Raw genomic sequence first — 22,591 nt, 5'->3', positions numbered from 1 at the left:
ATCTATGTGACCATGATATAGTATCCCTTTTATATAATGTTGAACTTGATCTGCTAAAATTTTCTTAAGAATTTTTGCTTCCATGTATATGAGGGATATTGGTCTGAGTTTTCTTGTAATGTCTTTGTCTGATTTATGATATCAAGTTAATGCTGGCCTCACAGAATCATTTGAGAGGCATTCCCTCTTCTTCAGGTTTCTAGAAAAATGAGTTAGAATTGATATGAGTTTTTCTTTAAATGTATCATAAAATTTGCCAGTGAAAACATCTGCATTTTAGTTTTCTTTGTGAGAGGGTTTTTCATTGCAAATTCAATTTGTTTAACAGACATTGGGCTATTAAGATTATCTATTTCTTCCTGAATGAGCTTTGCTAGTTTTTGTTACATGACATTTACCTATCTTATTTAAGTTGTCAAATTTATTGACATAATAGTCCCTTCTCTTCTTAATAACCAAAGAATCCCTAGTGATGTTACTTTTCTCATTCCTGATAGCAGTAAATTGTTTCTTCTCTTTTTTTCTAGTCATTCTTTCTACTGGTTTATCAATTTTCCTTATCTTCTGACTGAACCAACTTTTGGACTCATTGATTTTTCTCTGCGATATTTCCTATCTGATTGATTTCTGCTCTGATCCTTAAAATTTTATTTATTCTGCTTACTTTAGCTTTGCTTTTCTCTCCCTTTTAGTGACCTCTATGTGGAAGCTAATAGACTGTTTTTCTTTCCTCAGATAGGAAATTAGTGTTATAAATTTCCTTCTACTACCTTTGTGGGACCTCACAAGTTTTATATACTGTGTTCTCATGTTGCACTTAGATAACAACTCTTTTTAAATGTTTTTTGATGTTTTTCTTTTACTTATGAGTTATTTATAAGTGTGTTATTTAGTTTCCAACTATTTGGAGGTTTTCCAGAGATCTCTTATCAGTTTCGAATTTCATTCCATTATTATAAAAAATCATACTTTATATACTCTGAATGCTTTTGAAATTATTGAGGCTAATTTTACAGCTCAGAGTATGTTTCATTGTAAAGGTCTTGAATGCACTTGAGAAGAATATATATTTTGCTGTTGTTGGGTGGGGTGTTCTATAATTGACAATTATTCAAGCTGGTTGATTATGCTATTTAAGACTTCTAAATTTTTTACTGATATTCTGTCTAGTTTTTCCATCAATTACTGAGAGAGCAGTGTTGAAATATCCAGCTATAATTATGCATTAGTCTATTTCTCCTTGCAGTTTTGCTTCATGTATTTGAAAATTCTGTGCTAAGGGCATAAACATTTTGAGATTTTTATATTCTTTTGATGAGTTGACCTTTTTATTAAAAATAATTTTTTTTATCCCTGGAAACATTCTTTTTTCTGAAATCCACTCTGTCTTAGATGAATATAGTTACTCCATCTTTCTTCAGATTCATGTTCACAGTATATATAATTTTACATCATTTCACTTTCAATCAATTTGTATCTTTATACTTAAAGTGAATGGGTATGCAGCATATAGTTGAGTTGTGCTTTTTAAACTAATATGACTATTTCTGATTTTAATTGGGGTGTTTAGACCATTAAATTTGATGTGATGATTTATATGGTTAGGTTTAAATATTCTATATTTTCATTTGTTTTCTACTTTGTCCTACCTGTTCTTTGTTCCTGTTTTTATTTTTTCTCACTTCTTTCTTTTAGGATATTGAATATTTTTTGTTCCATTTTATCTCCTAAGATATATGGCCTATTAACTACATATCATTGTTGTATTATCTTAGTATTGCTTTAAGGTTTATAGTAAACATATTTGATTTATCACCATCTACTAATCAGGGGTCCTCAAACTTTTTAAACAGGGGGCCAGTTCACTGTCCCTCAGACCGTTGGAGGGCCGGACTATAGTTTAAAAAAAAAACTATGAACAAATTCCTATGTGCACTGCGGGCCCGGGACGAGTCAGCTGCTAAGCAGGACAGGCAGCGGCACCCGGCGGGCAGGATAAATGTCCTCGGTGGGCCGCATGTGGCCCGCGGGCCGTATTTTGAGGACCCCTGAATTATACTTCATTGTTATTACGTCAATTAAACGTATACTAAAAGTACCTTCAAACAATATAATTCCATACTTCTATTCTGGTCATTGTGCTATTATTATACATTGGTGCATGAAATTCGTGCACGCGGGTGTGTGTCCCTCAGCCCAGCCTGCACCCTCTCCAATCTGGGACCCCTCAAGGGATGTCCGACTGCCCATTTAGGCCCGATCCTAAACGGGCAGTTGGACATCCCTCTCACAATCCAGGACTGCAGGCTCCCAACTGCTCGCCTGCCTGCCTTCCTGATTGCCCCTAACTGCTTCTGCCTGCCAGCCTGATCACCCCTAACCACGCCCCTGCTAGCCTGATTGATGCCTAACTGCTCCCCTGCCAGCCTATTTGCCCCTAATTGCCCTCCCCTGCAGGCCTGGTCACCCCTAACTGTCCTCCCCTACAGGCCTGGGTTCCCCCCAGCTGCCCTTCCCCGCAGGCCTGGTTGCCCCCAACTTCCCTCCTCTGCTGGCCTGGTCACCCCTAACTGCCCTCCCTTGCAGGCTTGGTCCCTTCCAACTGCCCTCCCCTGCTGGCCATCTTGTGGCAGCCATTTTGTGTCCACATGGGGGCAGCCATCTTTGACCACATGGGGGCAGCCATCTTGTGTGTTAGAGTGATGGTCAATTTGCATATTATTCTCTTATTAGATAGGATTAGATAGGATAGAGGCCTGGTGCACGGGTGGGGGCCAGGTGGTTTGCCCTGAAGGGTGTCCTGGATCAGGGTGGGGGTTCCCTTGGGACGTGGGGCGGCCTGGGTGAGGAGCCTGTGGTGGTTTGCAGGCCGGCCATGCTCCCCAGTGACCCAAGCAGAGGCCCTGGTATCTGGGATTTATTTATCTTCTATAATTGAAACTTTGTAGCCTTGAACGGAGCCAAGCCTCCTGCTTGCTCCATGGCCACAACCATTTTTGTTGGGATTTATTTATCTTCTATAATTGAAACTTTGTAGACTTGAGTGGAGGCCTGGGCCAGCCAGGGTGTGTGAGAAGCTTGGCTTCCTCCATTGCCGCGGAAACCCAAGCCTTCTGCTCACTCCGTGGCCGCAGCCATCTTGGTTGGATTAATTTGCATACTCCCTTCTGATTGAATGGTGGGCGTGGCTTGTGGGTGTAGCAGAGGTATGGTTAATTTGCATATTACTCTCTTATTAGATAGGACTAGAGGCACAGTGCACAAATTCGTGCATGGGTGGGGTCCGGCAAGCCCAACCCTACTCGGGGCGGATTGGGGCCAGGCCTGTCAGAAGGAGGAGACAGCGGGAGGTTGGTCGGCGGGTCCTGCCCCTGATTGGTGTTGGGGGGGGGGGGCGATCAGGGGAGGAGCTGGCTGGGGGAGGGGCCACAGGCCGATGGGGTGGTGGGGGCTGACTTGGGGTTGGGCCAGCCATGGGGATGGGCTGTGGGTGGTGGGCTGGCCAGCCCTGCTCCTGAATGGGGTGGGGGGGGGCTTATTGGGGGCCAGCAGCCTGGGGGAAAGTCCATGGGTGGTTGGCCGGCCAGCCCTGCCCCTGATTGGAGTGGGGGGGGCCATTGGGGGTGGGAGCTGGTTGGGGGAAGGGGCTGTGGGCAGTTGGCCAGCCAGCCCCACCCCTGTTCGGGGTCGGGGGGTGATTAGGAGTGGGGCCGGCCAGGGGAGGGGCCGTGGGGGTTGGCTGGCCAGTCCCACTCCCAGATCTGGCTGGTTTGCTGGCTGCAGTGAGCATCATAGCAACTGGTCGTTCTGGTCATTATGGCATTCAGGTGACTGGCTTTTTATATATATAGATTTTATTCTATGTATATTATAAACTCCCTAATACATTGTTATAATTTTTGTTTTAAACAGTCAATTATTTTCTATTTAAATAATAAGAAAACATGTTTTCTATTTACCCACATAATTACCATTTCTAGTGTCCTTCATTCCTTTGGTTGATTCACATTTCCATCTGGTATTATCTTCCTTCTGCTTGAATGACTTCCATTAGCAATTCCTGTAGTGCATTTCTGCTAGTGATGAATTCATGCAGCTTTTGCATGTCTGAGAACATCTTCATTCCTGAAACAGATTTTTGCTGTATATAAAATGCTACATTGACATTTTTTTCTCCAGAAATATATAAAGATGTTGCTTTATTTTCTGTTTTTGGTTTGTGTTGTTTCCAGTGAAAAATCTAAATCTATCATCCTGTGAACATAATTCTTTTTCACTTAATTGTCTGTTTTTAAGATTTTCTCTTAGTTGCCAGTTTTAAGTAAGTATATTATTGTAGAGTGTAAAATTGTGTCCAACCCCCCCAATAAAATGTGAGCTTATTTGGAAATAGAGTCCTTGCAGATGTCACCAAGTTAAGATGAGGTCATGCTGGATTAGGATGGGCCCTGGAAGGCAAAAGTGAGCAGGGCCCACAGTATCTCCAGTAGCTTTGCATGCAGGCAAGAGAGAACATCTTGGCTAAGAGCAGGGCCTGGACATTATCTCTCAACAGGTAGAAATTGAAACCCCATAATTTGGTGAGCTCCCTGATGGAGCTGGTTTCCTGGGAAACAAGCAGAGAGCAAAGCTTGAGCCCTGGGTTTGGTCCAGGATGGAGTGGAGAGAGGAAGATAGGCAGTGAGAGGCTGTGGTGTGGGTAGCAGGGCCTTTAAAGTAAGCCAGCCCAGGGCAAGTTCCCTTAAATTTCTCAGCCTGAGTTTACTCATTTCTAAAAAGGAGTTAAAAGGAGTTTCAGGATCATCAGTCTCCTTTATTCTAGCTCAGAGAGTGAGTGGCGATTTAGAATTCCAAGTTAGTGCTCAGAAAAATGAAACAAAACAAAACACAACAAAGCAAACAACAGGAATTAAGGAAGAAGGTCAATATTGAGATTAGATCTAACATTCTTAGAAGACTTCAGTTCTTCACTCTAAACTGAATCAATCAAAGTCTAATTAATTCCTGTGTGAAGGCACAGCACAGGACTCACCTCACCCACTCTGTCCCACGAGGAATTAATGAAACGGGAGTAGAGTCTCTGTCATCCTGTGCTCAATACCCTAGCTGGCTGGGAACAAGAAAGAATCAGGGCATAGCTCAAATACAGAAGTGGAAAAAGAAACAGGCTACACTCCCTAGGGAGAACTTTCTATTTCCTAATGTCTCCTGCCCCAAATAGCTCTGCTCCTCCCGATTTGTGTTTATGTGCTAGGCTCCTTTCTCTTGCAGCAGATGCCACCAGACTGACAGTGTCTGAAGTAGGTCAAGAGAGTGGTGATGAATTGACACAGGCCCTCCAGCTAAGTCGTGCCTTATCCTCACAGCCCCTCCAGTTCCCTGGCATCTCAGGCTGGACCCCAGGACCACAGGGGTTTGGGGAATCCTCTCTCCAGCTCCAGGACCCTGGACTTGCAGGTTTCAGTCCTCTTGGTTGGAATGACAGAGTAAGGTAGATCTTCATGTCTTCAGCACTTTTGGTGTCTCCCTAATTCTGAGCCCTCCCATCTCACTCTAGCTCTGATGAAATTATTTCAGAGGTCATTTATCTGTTTTGCACAGAAGCCAGATACCACACTGCCCTTCTAGTACTTCTATTGCACTGGGGGCTGTTTCAAACATACAGACAAGAGTAAAGTTGGGGCTCCCCTATGCCCAATGTGACAGCATTGGAATAGTGAGTAAGGAATAGTTTTTGCTGTCAAACAAACCTTATTTTAAACACCAGGAGACTGAGAGAAATAAATGGCTTGCCTAGTATAACCCAGTCTGGGGTAGAATCCAGTGTCAAACCACAACTTGATAATTCCTACTCCAACCCACTCTTTGTTACGTCATTTAAAATTCACATTCCCCATGAGTACCTGTCTTTTTCATTACTAACCTCTGTTAAGGCTCTAGGTTCAGATTTCTTCTTTTCCTCCACATGCCCTTTAAGAGGATAGCAATGACATGCTATGACTAATATTTCAGAGGAAAAGCATTATATTGAAGATGGCCATCAGCTGTGTTGAAGCAAAAATCCTGATAATAAATACTGTAAACTGTAAGGGGAGGAAGGGGGCAGGGAATATTCCTTTCCAATGGACTAAAAACTAATCTCTCAATTTCCACTTCTAGGTAGTATGCTGTAAATTATAGTAAATCGGTACTCCCACTGTATCAACAGAAAAACCTGAATAATTTTTTGGAATCACAGCATAGGAAAGCTATAGACCAGTGAGAAGTGGTTACTAAAGGGACTAGATATTTCAGAGAACCAACACTGTTACAAAATGAGGTGATACTGCCAAGTTGCCCACAGGTTTTTGTCCCTCCTCTCCCCTGGGGACATTTGCCAATTGTATGTACAGGCTCAGACTTGGCTCAGAAAGAGGCCATCCACAGGAGCAGTGAGAAGCCAGTAAAGCTCTCAGGTGTGGTGCGGGTCTGGAGGAGAAATGGGAAACTTGAGAGGCTCCAAGTGCACAATTTCAAGCTGAATGAATGCCTGGCAAGAAGCTAGACTAACATGCACTTAAAGGGCAGGGGGAGTTGCCGTGCTGTCTCCAATGCTTAGGGAAGAAAGACCCACCACAGGAAGGAACCTGCCTCAAGATCACCACTCCTGTCCTCCTCAAGACAGGAGCCAGGTTGAAGCTCTGAGGTGAGAAGCTGGAGATGTAGGTGGGGCACCCAGGTCTCCTGTAGATTTTCAAGGCTGAGGAGTTTGAGACCTGCCAGGCTCTCAATCAGGATGGCAAAGGCCATGCCCGGGAAATAAGGATCAGGGAGAGAAAGACTGAGTCTGTCTGAGGTTTGACTGCAAAGGCAGCCAGGACCCAGCTGACCCCTGATTGGATGGAAGTGATCAGCCCTTTAATTTATCAGCCAACAGAGGACCGGGGACTCTTCCCAGGTGGAAGCAACAGTCTGTGGATGGAACCTCTTTTCCTTCCCTTTTTCTAAATGCACACTGTCCAGTATTTGAACTGATTCCATTTAATTAAAATTAAAAAATTAGAATTACTAACCTTACAAAGAAGTAAGAACATATACCTCACAGTCTAGACATTAGCATTGCCAAGTATAGATGAAAAAGAAAACCAACTATGTACCAGTAAGTGTGTTAAATATAAGAACACAGAAGGTAGAATATAAAATAACTAGTGGCCCGGTGCATGAAATTCGTGCATGGGGGGGGGGGGGGGTGTTCCTCAGCCCGGCCTGCACCCTCTCCAATCTGGGACCCCTTGAAGGATGTCCTACTGCCAGTTTACAGGGATCGGGCCTAAACTGGCAGTCGGACACCCCTCTCACAATCCGGGACTGCTGGCTCCAGCCGTTCACCTGCCTGCCTACCTGCCTGATTGTCCCTAACCACTCTGCCTGCCGGCCTACTCACCCCCAAATGCCCCCTCTGCTGGCCTACTCACCCCCAACTGCCCCCCCTACTGGCCTGCTCACACCCAACTGCCCTCCCCACTGGCCTGCTCACCCCCAACTGCCCCCCCTGCTGGCCTGCTCACTCCAAACTGCCCCCCCATCCTGATCACCTCCAACTGACCCCCACTGATGGCCTGCTCACCCCCAACTGGCCCCCCTGCTGGTCTGCTTACCCCCAATGGCCCCTGCCATCCCATCCTGGACTAATCACCTCCCGGCGACCCAAGGTCCCAGCCCCTCCTTTTTTTCTATTCCTTTTTTTTTTTTTTTTTCAGTGCCTCCTTGAGCAGAGGTCAGGGCCAGCTGGAAGCAAGTATCTAGGATTTATTTATCTTCTATAATTGAAACTTTGTAGCCCTGAGCGGAGGTCAGGGCTGGCCAGGGTAGGCGGGAAGCTTGGCTTCCTCCATCACCAGGGGCAACCCAAGCCTCCTGCTTGCTTCAGCTCCATGGCCGCAACCATCTTGGTTGGGTTAATTTGCATACTTGCTCCTGATTGGCTGGTGGGCATGGCTTGGCATAGCAGAGTGATGGTTAATTTGCATGTTTCTCTTTTATTAGTGTAGATAGGAAAGAAATTATGGAAACACTCTCCAGAAAATGGCTTGTGAAGCTGTACTCCACTCAAAGCAGACTGTAAGGCATGAAAAGAGACAGAATCGCCTGGGATTCAGACATTACCACACCAGATATGGAGCTTTAGATGACCCATAATAAATATGTTAAATAGAATGAGGGAAGGTGGACAGAACGAATGAAAAGATTGAAAATTTGGTGAAGTTAGCAAAACAACAACAACAAAAGGGAGGAAGCTAAGACTTAGAGAACTTAAATACCTGGCCCAAGGTCACATGCCTTGCAAGTGATATGGCCAGAACCAGGACATGTTTTTCTCAACTGCACCAAGTTTCCTGGGAGCAAGGCGAGAGCAGGTAACTTTCCATGCTCAACTACACTGGCTTCTGCAGACTTGAGTTCTGCTTCCCTCATTTCTGAAAGTATTTCTTCCAGAAGCAGTCAGCAGCCAACAGTGAGAACTTCAGGGAATAATGTTTCTGAGACAGCACTGCTGGAGGAAGCCAACTGGATTCAAAAGTCGATATGAGACCTCCCGGGCTCATGCCATCTGCTCTAATCTACCCCTTGTTCTGGCTAGATGGTCATTTGGGAAAAATCTGTGCTCTGAAATGATCTAATTCTAGAGGTGCTTGGAATCCACCAGGAATAAACATTTTATACTGCTCCCTTTCCACTGCCCCCCGCCGGCAGGGCACTGGGAGGCTCTGTAACTCCTTGTCTCATGATACTGGTGGCTCCATGATCTCACTCACTACTTAAAAACCTCCAATATTTGGGCTCCCTGGAAAGTCCCTAGGAATGACAACAAACATAGCTCTCAAATTTTGTAGGACAGCACAAAGTTAATGTAATTAGCACCAACATTAATCATTAAATGTGTTATCTGAATTGTTATCCCTTCATAAGAATTTTGGCTTTAAAATTTTTAACAACTTTGTTATGATTTACATACCATAATGTCTGCTCACTCTAGGTATGCAATGTTTTTTAGTTTCTTTTGTTGTTGTTGTTTTTTAGAAGTTTATAGGTGTGCTACCATCACTATGATCCAGTTTGGGAACATTTCCATCATCCCAGAAAGTTTCTTTATGCTCCTTTGCAGTTAGTTAATCCCCACTCACACCTCAGCCTCTTCTGATCTGATTTCTGTCTCTGTTAATTTGCCTTTTCTAAATATTTCATGTAAATTGACTTAAACAATAGGCAGTGTTATGTGTCTGGCTTCTTTCACTTGTCACCATGGTTTTGACATTCATCTGTGTTGTACAACATATCAGAGGTTCATTCCATTGTATTGCTATATAGTATTCTAGTGTATGGATGAATATACCACATTTGTTTATCCATTTACCACCAGATAATGAAAAAGTTATTTCTAGATTGGGGCTCTAATGAATTATGGTGCTAAGAACATACATATACATATGGGTAGATTCCTAGGAGTAGAATTCCTAGGAGTGTTGAGTGATACATTTTTAACATTTTAAGAAATGCCAAACTGTTTACATTGCCACCAGCAAAGTAGGAAGGTTCCAGTATCTACACATCCTTGCCAATATTTTTATTGTTTTGTTTTTTTAAATTATAGCTCTTCTGGTTGGTGTATAGTAGTATCTCATTGCAAATTTAATTTGCATTTCTCTAATAACTAATGATGTTGAGTATACTTTCATATGCATATTAGCCATTCACTTATCTTATCTAATGAAATATCTACTTAAATAATTTCTCAGTTTTTTTCTTGAAAGTTGGGTTGTTTTCCTTCTTATTATTGAGTTGAGGAGTTATTTATATATTCTATCACTCTGGAATTTTTTATTGCTTCTATTACACCAGTGATTATGTTGTTCATTTTTACAAGACTAGTTGTCCTCCTCAATGTATATGTTAGGGTTGGACAAGGGTGATAATTCACCCAAGGTCAGCAGTCCCTGCACTGGCACTAACCTTGGCGGCAGCTGTGCCCACGGCCTGATTGAGCACACAGGTTGGACAGCAAGTACAGAGGACAGAGTTTGCCTCCTTCCATCTCTGTCACTAATCAGAACCATGCCCTTGAAACTGTGCTGGAGGCCCTATCTTTAAATTCTCTTTGTGACTATCCTACCACAGCAATTGAGATTTTAAAAAATGGGTCAAGGGACCTTAGCCTGCATCTTGGAAGATGTATTTGGTCCCACTGGAGAAGACAGAAGCCAAATTCAGGTGGAAAAGCAATGGCAGCCCAAAACATGTTATGCTAATTTAGCTATGAGGTGGGGAAGATGGACCCTTTCAGAAAAACACTCTGATGTTTTGAACTTGGCTGGAGACATATATATAGCATCTTCTGGGGAGGTGAGGATGGAAGAGTTGTTCTTTCCTGTGGAAGAAGAGGCAGCAGCTACATGCTACCCTCATTCACAGTGTGTTGCTTTCCCACTGTATCTCTAGGACTTTTCTATTCAATGGTTTCCTGACTCTGAATCTTAGCATCATTGTGCATGATCTATAAGAGCCAAAAGCAACATTTATGGGGGCTCTGGACCAGGTGGTTGATATGGAAGCAAAGGGGGATAAAGAACAAGGATCTTTTTGTAAACCAAGTCTGTAGGTCTGAGGGATGAACTGCAAATGAAGGGAGAGGAGCTGGATTGTTTCTTATTTCAGGAGCAAAAGAAAACTGAGAGCTGCCAATGCCTTTGGAAGATGAAATAAGTTGTGGAAGGATACCTGTCTGTAAGAGAGGAAAGAACAGGCTTTCTGTTTCAGAGACCCCATGGAGGGATCCTCCACCCAAGCCTGTGGAGGGGACTCAGGCTGAAATTGGTAACTTACCCCAAGATCCAGGGGAACAATAGGCGTGGTTGTGGGCCCCGGGTTTTTTAAGCACCCCTATGTGTATATGATTACTTCAGGCACAACTAATCATATGAGAATCCCTCCTCACAGCCTTCACCATGCCCTTGACCTTACTCCACAAACTGAGAAGGACACTTGGTTTTGAGGTAATACAGTGTTTAGTCACAGGGTTAATAGAAGCATCACAAAAGAGAGTAACAAGATGGGCGATGGTGATAGAAGCAAACTGTACCCAGAGTCTGGCTCATGCATGTAGGGCCTTCCTGACAGGTTGGTCTCCACATTAATCCATAAAAGATAATTAGCCACCTTCGTGTACACTCCAGGCATATTCTTCCGGCCACAGCCCACTCCCCAGCTGACAATGCCCAGCTGGTACCATATGTTTTTGTCCTTTTTCTGGCAAACTAGAGGTCCCCCACTGTCACCCTAGGAGAGAAAAGTTGTTTGGGAATAGAAGGAACAGTAACAAGTTACTCCTATAGCCTATTGTGTAGGCACCTGGTACACGCTGACTGTTGATGAGCAGACATTTTAAATTTTGATTAGACTCTCCAACTACATGGCTATGTTCCCAGATCTGTGACTGTCAGAAAGAGTGACAAGCAGTTTGGTCAAAAGCAATGATGATAAGTGACAACTTGGTCATAAAAGGAACATCCATCATCACCTTCATCTAGTTGTGTGCATTCATTTTAACATTCAAAGAAGTGATTTGCTAATCCATGTTGCCTGTAAGCACTTTTTAAAATTTCAGAATTCTTTCAATTGTCCCTCTGCCATTTTACTTCAAAGCCACTTTCAGCCAGCCCATATTGCTCTTTCTGGATTGTTCACCACAGCAAAAAGTGAAGACACAAACACAAAATCTGTTGTGCCCCATAATAGGTCATCGGTTGAATACAGCAGGCATACCAACTGACATAGTGTATGTGATTTCTAATTCCAACCATGAAGAGGGAACTCCTTAGTTAAAATATTACATTATAGTTTAAAACATGAAATTTTAAACAATTTACACTTTTAAAAATATCATCTCACATCTGTCAGAATGACCATCATCAATAAGTTAACAAACAAGTGCTGGCGAGGATATGGAAAAATGGAACCCTACTACACTGCTGGCGGCAATGAGACTGGTGCAACCGCTGTGAAAAAAGTATGCATTTTCTCAAAAAAAATAAAATGAACTGCCATTTGACCCAGTGATCTCACTGCTAAGAATATATCTGAAGAATTCCAAAACACCATTCAGGAAGAATATATACACCCCTATATTCATAGCAGCATTATTTACAATAGCAAAAGCCTGGAAACTGTCCAAGTGTGCATCAGTAAATGAGTGGATAAAAAAGCTGTGGAGCATTTACACAATGGAATACTATGTGGCTATTAAAAAGAAAGAACTCTTACCTTTTGTGATAGCATGGGTGGACCTGGCGAGTATTATGCTAAGCAAAATCAGCCAGACAGAACGATAAATACCATATGAACTCACTTATATGTAGAATCTAATGAACAAAATAAGCTGACGAACAAAATAAAATATGAGGCAAGGATACATGGAACAGACTGACAGATATCAGAGGAAATAGGATGAATGAATGAAGGTCAAGAGATTAGCCAAAGGACATATATGCATAGCTATGGGCACAGATAACAGTGTAGTAATGGCCAGAGGGAGGGTTGATGGGGGCTGGGTGGAGGTGGTTAAATGGGGAGGGGGGAGAATGGGGAACATCTGTAATAGAGTCAACAATAAATAAAAGAACATCATGAAAAAGATTGCCAATAATTACAAACAAAAACAGACATCATTGACATGAAAATTGAGGCCTACTCCGCCTTTTTATGCCTCCACACCTTTTGTACCACTTTTTAAATTCTATTGAAAAATACGGTGTCTTCAATAAAAATAAAAAAGTCAGAAAACTCAGATATGGAATAACATGAAAAATCCCATAATTATATAAAAATTAAATTTATACATAAACACAGGATTGTGTATAGAAGAATGTTTTGGGTAGACTATGGGACTCTGTAGCAATGGTTTCTCTGTGGAGTGTCAGAGGTAAACTGTGCGCCAGCTTCACCACTTGAATGTTCTTTACCAGGTACTCAGAAAAATAAGTGCAATAAATAACATTTGTAATTCCAACCATGCAGAGGAAACGCCTTAGTCAACTTTCTACATCGTTATGCATTACTATTTTACAGACATAAGATCAGGCAGTACATCTCATTTCATAGCTTACAAAGATTTATCTCTGAAAATATTGTGACTCAAAAAAGTTGAAAAGGGGCACCATTCAATAATATGCAAAAATCCTAATGAAAAACCATTAACAAACAAACAAACAGGACACGCTGTGATTTCTTTTCACCAGAAAGTTCTCAGGAAAAAGTTGCTGTGCCCATCACCTTACTTGGAACCAAACTCTCCTTTATCAGATTCTTTGAAGTCACTAGAGAATCCCATGACCTTTCTTTAAAATGAATTGCAATCACTTCTCTGGAGAAGGAAGGATCTCCATGAAAGATGCTGGGCAGAGCACAGTCCAGTTAAGAACCTAAATTTCTGGAGCCAAACAGACCTTGGTTCCAATCCCAGGGTGAAGCTTCAGTGGAGAGAATGTGAAAATCTTCCTCAGTGTTTTAAGGTGTGGTTTTTGTGCTGGTGATAATAACTGCACATCTCCTGCAGGATAGCTGTGTGAATGGAAGGAAATGAAATGTGTGCAGCACTTAGCTGGGCCCTGATGCGTGGTGAGCCTGTGGTAGCTCTCAGCACCTTTGTGGTTGATGAGCAGCCAAATCTGGGCACTAGCATGCTGGGCAGCTGGCATTGGAGCCCCATTTCTACTGGAACCCAAAAGATGGCTCTCACCCCAGAAGTCAGCGTGCCTTCCTTAGAATTCTGGTTTGTAATTTACCTTGCTGGTGTGACCTCCTCAAGACTGTCAGCTTTCTGAGCCTCAGTCTCCCCATCTGAAATAGGCCTGCTTCCTAGGGCCAGTGCTTAACCCTTTCATGTATTTGTGGAAGCAGTTTGTGTGCTATTGAGCACTGAACAGATGTAAGAGATGGTGATGGAGAACACGATATTCACAGCAAAATGAGCCCAGTCCATGTTGCCACTCTTTTGCCCATCAATATGTCCCTCTACATTTCTCCAAGTCACCCCTCTGATTCTGAAAACCTCTGCCTGGGTCGTCCCCGAGGCCCTACTCAAGGTTTGTGTTCCTCCTCTACCGTGCTGTGCACTGAATCAATTTCCACACAGTTCTACAAGGTGGGAACTCTTAGTATTCCCATTTTACAAATGATGAAATCTGAAAGGCACAGAGGGAAGTCACAGGCAGTAGGTAGAGAAGTCAGGAGAGAAGCTAGGGGAGCCTGCACCCCCAACCATTACCCTGCACAGCCTCTGTTTGGTTACAGAGCATCTGTACTGGGTTGAAGATCATCTCTCTCAAATTCACATCCACCCGGAACCTCAGGCTTTGACCTTATTTAAAAAAGGGACTTTGCAGATATAATTCGTTTAATTAAGATGAAGTCCTATTCAATTAGGGTGGGCCCTAATCCAACACTGTTCTTTTAAGAGAAAACAGAAGAGACATTCACACAGGGGAGAAGACCATGTGAAGAGATGGAGGCAGAGGTTGGAGTGATGCCCCTATAAGCTATGGAACGTCAAGGATTTTAACCACCAGAAGCCAGAAAAGGCAAGGAAGGATCCTCCCCTGTGCAGCCCTTTTCCCATCAAAGGACCAGCTCCATTACCTGGCAGGCATCCTTCCCACCATGAGGGTTCCCAGCACACAGCATGTTCCTGGTGACCATAGGCATGATATGGGAGCACTTTCTCCATTTGACCAGCTGGATGTTGACTTTCTGCAGCTCTTGACGCACACCTCCCAGAGGAACTGACCCAAAGAAGAAGCAGATGGGGAGAGGACCCTGAGCTCAAAGTGGTCCCTTTGAGTGGAGGTCAAGCATCCACCCACATTGTATCTTTTCACCTCAATGACAAGGGAACTTCCCTATGGTCCAGAGAACAACCCACATGTGGACCAAGTAAGGAGAGGGTGGGAAGAATGGCCAGCAGACTCTCAAGCCCACCCTCTCTGAATCCAGAGGTCCCCAGAACTGGACCCTACTGAATTTCAGCCTGTGTTCACCATCTTCTAACCCTGTGGAAGTTTCCAGTCTCCAACTAGAGGCTAAAAATATGTTTCTTTTATATCCACAAGGATGTAAAGAGATCCCATAGTTACAAGTTCTGTCCTGGGGCTCACAACACATAATGGTGGGCTTGAATTGTGTAAGGGCTCATGAGGAGGTGAGCCCAACACCTAGAATATTCACTCCCCAAAAATGAGGATAGTTTTGTCTTTGTACAGTATTGCTGAATCCCTAGAACTTATAATACTGGATCATAGAAGAGGATCAATGAATATGTGCTGGATGAAGCATGAGGAACTTTATATTAAGAAGGTGGCCTGTTTTGAAGCTCATGATAAACTTCTAAGGGCAATTCCCAGGAATTCTAACATAGCTCTGAGCTTGGGGACCATGTGGGAATCTGATACAGCCACTGGGGGGACTACTGGGAAGAGGAGCACTGACTAGAATACATTTTTTTTCTGCTCTGTTGATTATGGGGCAAGACACATGTGCCAAGATGAAGGATGAAGGTCACCATCTTGTGTGGCTGGGAAAAGTGGTGGGAGTAGTTTGCAGGTTGACTCTATAAACACAATTTCATATTCACTTTATGCCTTTCTCCTTGATCTGTGATTTTCAAATGTTTTAGCCACTGAGCCCCTTATCCCAAGGGCACAGAACTGACACCATCAGTTGGAACAGAACTGCACAGGATGACATGCGTATGGATTTCCTTGAGCGCAGTCCAGTTGCCACCCCTTTGCCCATCAAGATGTCCCTCTACATTTCTCCAAGTCACCCCTCTGACTCTGAGAACCTCTTCCTAGGTCATCCTGAGGCCCTATTCAAGGTTCATGTTCCACAATCTGGACATAAACTTGCTCCAGGAGGCCAAGAAGGCCCAGGAATGACAGCTCCCATGTGAACTGAGGAGAAGGTTCATCATGGAACCTTAAAGGCCCCAAATCCACCAGGCAGCCTTCCCAGGGCCAGCAGAGTCTGCAGCTTTTTGCTTCTCCTTGCAAACATCAGCCAGGGTGCTACTCTTCAGTGGGCTGAGCTATAGTAACTCACTGGTAAGGCCCCATCCAGACACCCAGCAGTTTCTCCATCTGTGTATGTCAGTGACCTCTGAAAGGCAGATGGGGACTTTGGTGACACTCAAGTGAAATGGAGATTGGAGCAAGAGTAAAGCGATGTCATTATCCAAGATCCAGCTGTCAAAGTAGGGATGAATAATTAGCTTGTCCACTTTCATCCTTGTCAAGTTCATGGTGATATCATTTCTGTTATTGTGTATGATCTCCAAGGTAGATCTTATTTCAAAACAAAAGGAAAAAAGGATAAGTGATGGAAGAGCAAAAGGTGAATCTTATGAGAAAAAAATTTCAACAGTCTGAGGCTCTGATCCTGGGAGCTAGGGAGATGGAGCATCTGGGGCCACACCCTTGGCATAGAGCCAGGTGTAGAGCCCCTACTGGGCAGGAGGAGACAGACACGAGTTCCAGGTCCACCCTGTTGGCAACAACTCTTGGCAAATTTACTTATAAATTTCATCAACAAATGTCTGGGAAGCCATGCTATGCACAAGTAATTGAGGGAATTGTCTCTGGATTTGCAACAAGGGTTGGACTAGCTCCAGCAAACACCTGGGAAGTTTCTCAACAATACTGATTGGAGGATGTAGGCTAAGACAGCACCTCAGGAGCTGCTGCTATGCAGCCAGGCCTGGAGCAAGTGCTTAGGAAAGCAAGATGCTGAGAAGTCCAAGGAACATTTGCTCTGCCATTTGGGTCCTACACAGCAAGATACGAAAGCTCCTAGAAGGAGAGCAGTGTCTCTCCCACCTGCAAAGGGTGATGTTTAACCACAAGGGTGTTTAAACCATATTTAACCTCCTGGTAACTTCTATGACAAACCTGATGGAGGCTCCAGCAGGTAGGAGCAAATATTCTACCACACTGGTTTAAAAAGAAGTCTGTTTGCAGTACTTACATATTTTTTTTTATAAAGCAATGGGATGCAGACAGAATCCACCACTCATTGAGAATTGATCCTCCACAGAGATGTTTCCCTTGATCAAAAATATTCACCTGCCATGGGAACTCTGTAATGTCTGCAGGCTCCCCTCCTATGATTTTCAAAATTTTTGGTTTTTCAGTTTGGGTGTATATTGTTTGGCCACATGTCACTAAAAGCAGAAAGAAGAAAGAGGGTCAGAGCCCAATAGTCAAGGTTGGTTGGATTGGAAGAGACTTAAAGACAATGTCCCTTCTCCTAGCCCCTCCCCATCCTAGCACAAAGATAGCAGTGGCTTAGCCAGGGTAACCTCAGGTTCGAAACCCATCAGACAAAGTGTGCCCCCAGGCCTGTCAATGGTGCTACAGTTGTAAGGATGTGCCTATGGAGAGCAATGGTGGTTGCCTTCACCATAGCTTAGCTTCTTAGATGGGTCTCTCACTGAGGGCCTTTGGGGAAGAGACACAGCCACAAGCCTTGAGCCTGGATCTTGTTGTTGCCCCCGAAGAGGGGGAGCCCAAGTGGGCACATTCATTTATGTGAAAGTAGGCCTCCTTGTCCTCTGAAAACAGGGCCTTGGTATATTGTGTTGGTGTAGAATATTCTCCTCAGCTCTGGACAGATATCTTCAAGGACCTCTCACATGGAACACACAGACACCAGAAATCTTACAGCTGAGGGAAACTGATCAGCCCCTCCCTTCCTCACTGGTTCCTTTTCTGTGTTTCTTACTGTGGTTAGTGGTACCAACTTTCTCCCAATTTTAATTCTAGAGATCATCCCAGTGGCAGCTTGAAAGGAATAAAAATTTGGCATTTCCTATGTAATAGGATTACTTTGACTTCTTTCAATGTCTTTGAAATGTCATTTGAGTCATGAGAAAAATAAACATCATAAAATCTAAACTGTTGAACACTTGGTAGTTGCCAGGCACCATTCTGTTCTCTCTAAAACAATTAAAGTATCATGTAAAGCCCATGAGATAACTAAAATTATTATTGCCCGTTTGAAAGGTGAGACAACAGAGGCAAGTTTAAGATTAGAATATCTGGCTAAGACCCAGCAGCTAGCATATGACTGAGCTAAAATCTGAAATTGGGCAGTCTGACTCCAGAATCTATTCTCATAACCATGGGTCAAACTTTCTTCTAAGTGTTAACCATGTTTACTCTCAGGGAGAAGGCAGTGACATTAAACACTTTTCACAAGGAAGTATAATGTGAAAGGTATATGTATATTCAAACCATCTCGACATCACCACCCACATGTATCATCATCCATCACCATATCATCCATCACCACTACACAGCCCCATGCCACTACCTCACCTCTTGCCTTCCACTCTTGTCCCTGCACGGTCCAGACAAAGCACCTATCTCAAGCACCTCTTATTTCTTGCTCTCCCATTTACACTCTCTGTTGGCTTCTCATTGTAACCAGAATAACAGCCAAAGTCCTTACTGAGCCTCTATGGGCTCAGCATGATCCGGGCCCTCCCCACCTCTCTGGGCCCACCTTTCTCCTGTTCCCCCTTCCCACTCCATCTGCCCCAGCTGCACTGACCTGTCTGCCTCTGAAACATACCGAGCATCATCCAGGGAACTTTGCACTCGCTGTCACTTCTGCTTGAAAATATATATCCTTATCAGATGGGTCTCAACGTGTGTCTGGTCATCTTAGGAAGGCTTTCTGTGACCACCTACTTCAGAGTCTCAACAACCACCTGCATACCTTCCATCACATTAGCCAATTTTGTCTGCCTCAGACCACTTAACAGGAGCTGAGATTAACTTGTTTATTAACTCATTTATACATTTAATACTTCCTTCCCCTCACTAGATAGTAACATTGCTTAAGGGTAGAGAATGAATATGCCATTCTCTGTTATAAACCCAGCTCCTAAAACAGCTCCCAGCATGTGGTAGAGGTTTGATATTTGTCAACCAACACATTGAACATAACACAAGCTCCGTAAATTCTCAGGATCCAGGGAGATGAAGCCAGCATAGGTGTTAATATACAACCTTCATTATCTATATATATAAAAGCCTAAGCAACCAGTCAACTGGTCAACCGCTTGACTGGTCAACTGGTCACTATGATGCACTGACCACCAGGGGGCAGACCCTCAATGCAGGAGCTGCCCCCTGGTGGTCAGTGTGCTCCCACAGCAGGAACGCTGCTTAACCAGAAACCAGGCTCACTGCTGGTGCAGCTGCAGCAGTGCGAGCCTCTCCCACCTCTGCAGCAGTGCTACCGAGTGGCGGCAGGTGCAGCAGGGCCAGGATGAGCGGGAGAGGCTTGGTGCTCGTGCCGGCTCGGGTTCCTCCCCAACTGTTTGCTGCTTTATGCACTGCTACATCCCTCAGGGGATGTCAGACTGCTGGTTTTGGCCTGATCCCCGCAGGCCAGGCAGTATGACATCTCTTGAGAAGTCCCGGATTGCAAGAGGATGCAGGTCAGGCTGAGGGACCCCACTAGTGCATGAATCCATGCACCGGGCCTCTAGTTTTATATAATACTAGAGGCCTGGTGCATGAAATTCATGCACGGGTGTGTGTGTGTGTGTGTGTGTGTGTGTGTGTGTGTGTCCCTCAGCCCAGCCTGCACCCTCTCCAATCTGGGACCCCTCGAGGGATGTCCGACTGCCCGTTTAGGCCCGATCCTACCAGGCTACAAAGTTTCCAGGATCGGGCCTAAATGGGCAGTCGGACATCCCTCTCACAATCCAGGACTGCTGACTCCCAACTGCTCGCCTGCCTGCCTTCCTGATTGCCCCTAACCACTTCTGCCTGCCAGCCTGATCACCCCCTAACCACTCCCCTGCCAGCCCGCTTGCCCCTAACTGCCCTCCCCTGCAGGCTTGGTCACCCCTAACTGCCCTCCCCTGCAGGCCTGGTCCCCCCCAACTGCTCTCCCCTGCAGGCCTGGTTCCCCCCGAACTGCCCTTCCCTGCAGGCCCGGTCGCCCCCAAATTCCCTCCTCTGCCAGCCTGGTCACCCCTAACTGCCCTCCCCTGCAGGCTTGATTGCCCCCAACTGCCCTCCCTTGCAGGCCTGGTCCCCCCCAACTGCTCTCCCCTGCAGGCCTGGTTCCCCCCGAACTGCCCTTCCCTGCAGGCCCGGTCGCCCCCAAATTCCCTCCTCTGCCAGCCTGGTCACCCCTAACTGCCCTCCCCTGCTGGCCTGATCGCCCACAACTGCCCTCCCTTGCAGACCTGGTCCCTCCCCTGCTGGCCATCTTGTGGCGGCCATCTTGTGTCCACATAGGGGCAGCCATCTTGTGTGTTGGAGTGACAGTCAACTTGCATATTATTCTTTTATTAGATAGGATAGAGGCCTGGTGCATGGGTGAGGGCTGGCTGGTTTGCCCTGAAGGGTGTCCTGGATCAGAGTGGGGGTTCCCTTGGGGCATGGGGCGGCCTGGGAGAGGGGACTGTGGTGGTTTGCAGGCCGGTCACATCCCCCGGCGACCCAAGCAGAGGCCCTGGTATCTGGGATTTATTTATTTTCTATAACTGAAACTTTGTAGCCTTGAGTGGAGGCTAGGGCAGGCCAGGGCTGGCGGAAAGCTTGGCTTCCTCCATCGCTGGGGAAACCCAACCCTCCTGCTCGCTTCAGTAGCCGCAGCCATTTTTGTTGGGATTTATTTATCTTCTATAATTGAAACTTTGTAGCCTTGAGTGGAGTCCACTGCCAGCCAGGGTGTGCGGGAAGCTTGGCTTCCACCATTGCTGGGGAAACCCAAACCTCCTGCTCGCTCTGTGGCCGCAGCCATTTTGGTTGGGTTAATTTGCATACTCACTCCTGATTGGCTGGTGGGCGTGGCTTGTGGGTGTAGCAGAGGTATGGTCAATTTGCATATTACTTTTATTAGATATGAAAAGCTTAATATGCAAATTGTCCCCGTGACCGGGTATTCGACCAGGGGGCAGGGCCAGCTGGCCAACCACAGGAAGAGAGGCCCCAGCCAGTGGCCGGCAACCAGCAGCTGCTAGGGACCCTGCCAATGCATGAATTTCATGCACTGGGCCTCTAGTATTTATATAATGCCATGGTTTTGCATTAGACCAGTTAGGCTCCACATGAGCCTTCAGAAGGTATTCAAGGAGAAAGCAGCAAGGAAATCCTTCCTAGGCTTATCCTTGGCCTTAAAGCTGCAGGACATGGCCAGGTGGCACCTTCAGCTTAACAGTTGGTTTCTGCTCTCAGGAATGTTTGCTTACATTGGCCATTCACTCTGGAAAACTCTGGTACTTAACACAGCTGTTAAATACAGACACACACACACACACACACACACAGAGAGACACACACACACATACACACACGCACACACACACACACACACACACAGTTCCTCCACATGTAACTTTAAAGTTTGGGGTGGTGTGGGAGCAATGATCTGAAAATCTGGTCTAGGCACCCCTCTATCACATTCACCTGAGGGGCTTATTGAATGTGCAGTTCCCCAGCTCCCACCCAGAACTAGAGAATCAGCATCCTAGGACTTGACCTTTTGAACACAGCTCCCCTGTGCTGTGAGGCACAGACACAAGAACACCACGAGAGACCTACATGCCAGGGAGCTGTGTGCCCAGGGCAGCAGCAGGGCGATGGGCAGCAGAAACACTGCTCTTCCATCCTGTCCTTGGCCGTGGTCTCTACTCAAACCAATGGAGAGACTTCTGCTGAGATGGTACATAGTAAATTCAGGCAGACCCAGTTGTGGCTTTGCCCTCTGTGCTTGGTTTCTCTCAGCCCAGCTTGACCTCTGAGGTCACAATAGGGCACTGGGTGGAGCTGGCACAGTCCAGTCAAAGCATCCAGCTGGTGCCCTGGACCCAGAACTTGATGGTTTCCATGAGCCAGTCCTCTGAGATAAGGATGTCAGTGTGGAACTGGGAGGCCAGAGGGAACAGAGTGGGAGGACTCCATACCAGTCAGGGCATCTCAGATTCACTAATGTATCAGGACAAAATTGCTGAAGACACTCCCCAGGAAAAAGGACCTGAGACTGCTGGTCCAAACAGGTCAGATCAGATACATCAGAGTGAGCACAGACTCAGACTCCTACAGAGCAGAGCTCACATCGTCAATGGTCCTTAGGGAAGCTACTGAGCTCTGAGCCTCAGATTACTCATCTGTAAAATGGGGATGATAACAATACATCATTATATTGTTGGGAGGATGAATGAACTAATTATGTATTCTAGCACAGGACATGGCAAACACCAAGTCTGTGATTTTAAATCTCTATTAATTTAATCTCTCCTAGTGTCTCTCTCTACTAATTTAATCTCTATTAATGTCTTCCAGCAAAAGAAGGCATGCTGACCAGCACTTCTATGAATAAGACATGCATAAAGTACAGATCCATTCAGAGATCAGCTGCAGGGTGCTTTTCCTTGATGCAGTTCATTCATTTGTTTGTCCACTCGGTTAGTCAGCACTTTTTGGAACCCTTTCTATATCCAGGCTTGGGTGTGGTGCAAAGATGAACAGTATTTGTTCTCTGT

At 45.1% G+C, this 22,591-nt stretch overlaps 1 protein-coding gene across 1 annotated transcript; it reads right to left on the bottom strand.

The window, feature by feature from the left end:
• Positions 1-11,046: 11,046 nt before the first annotated feature.
• On the bottom strand, positions 11,047-21,777 carry LOC308251689 (serine protease 52-like; the record flags this gene model as incomplete). The annotated part of the gene is made up of 5 exons (XM_080675413.1): positions 11,047-11,313; positions 14,671-14,813; positions 16,129-16,370; positions 17,050-17,245; positions 21,651-21,777. 5 exons carry the CDS (start codon positions 21,775-21,777, stop codon positions 11,047-11,049), a joined length of 975 nt encoding a protein of 324 aa, XP_080531539.1.
• Between the last annotated feature and the right edge of the window lie 814 nt (positions 21,778-22,591).

The sequence above is a fragment of the Plecotus auritus genome (genome assembly GCF_963455305.1).
Source record: "Plecotus auritus genome assembly, chromosome: 6".
In the NCBI taxonomy this organism is placed as follows: domain Eukaryota; kingdom Metazoa; phylum Chordata; class Mammalia; order Chiroptera; family Vespertilionidae; genus Plecotus; species Plecotus auritus.
The sequence above is the reverse complement of the archived record's forward strand: the minus strand, read 5'-3'. Positions and strand labels throughout refer to the sequence as shown.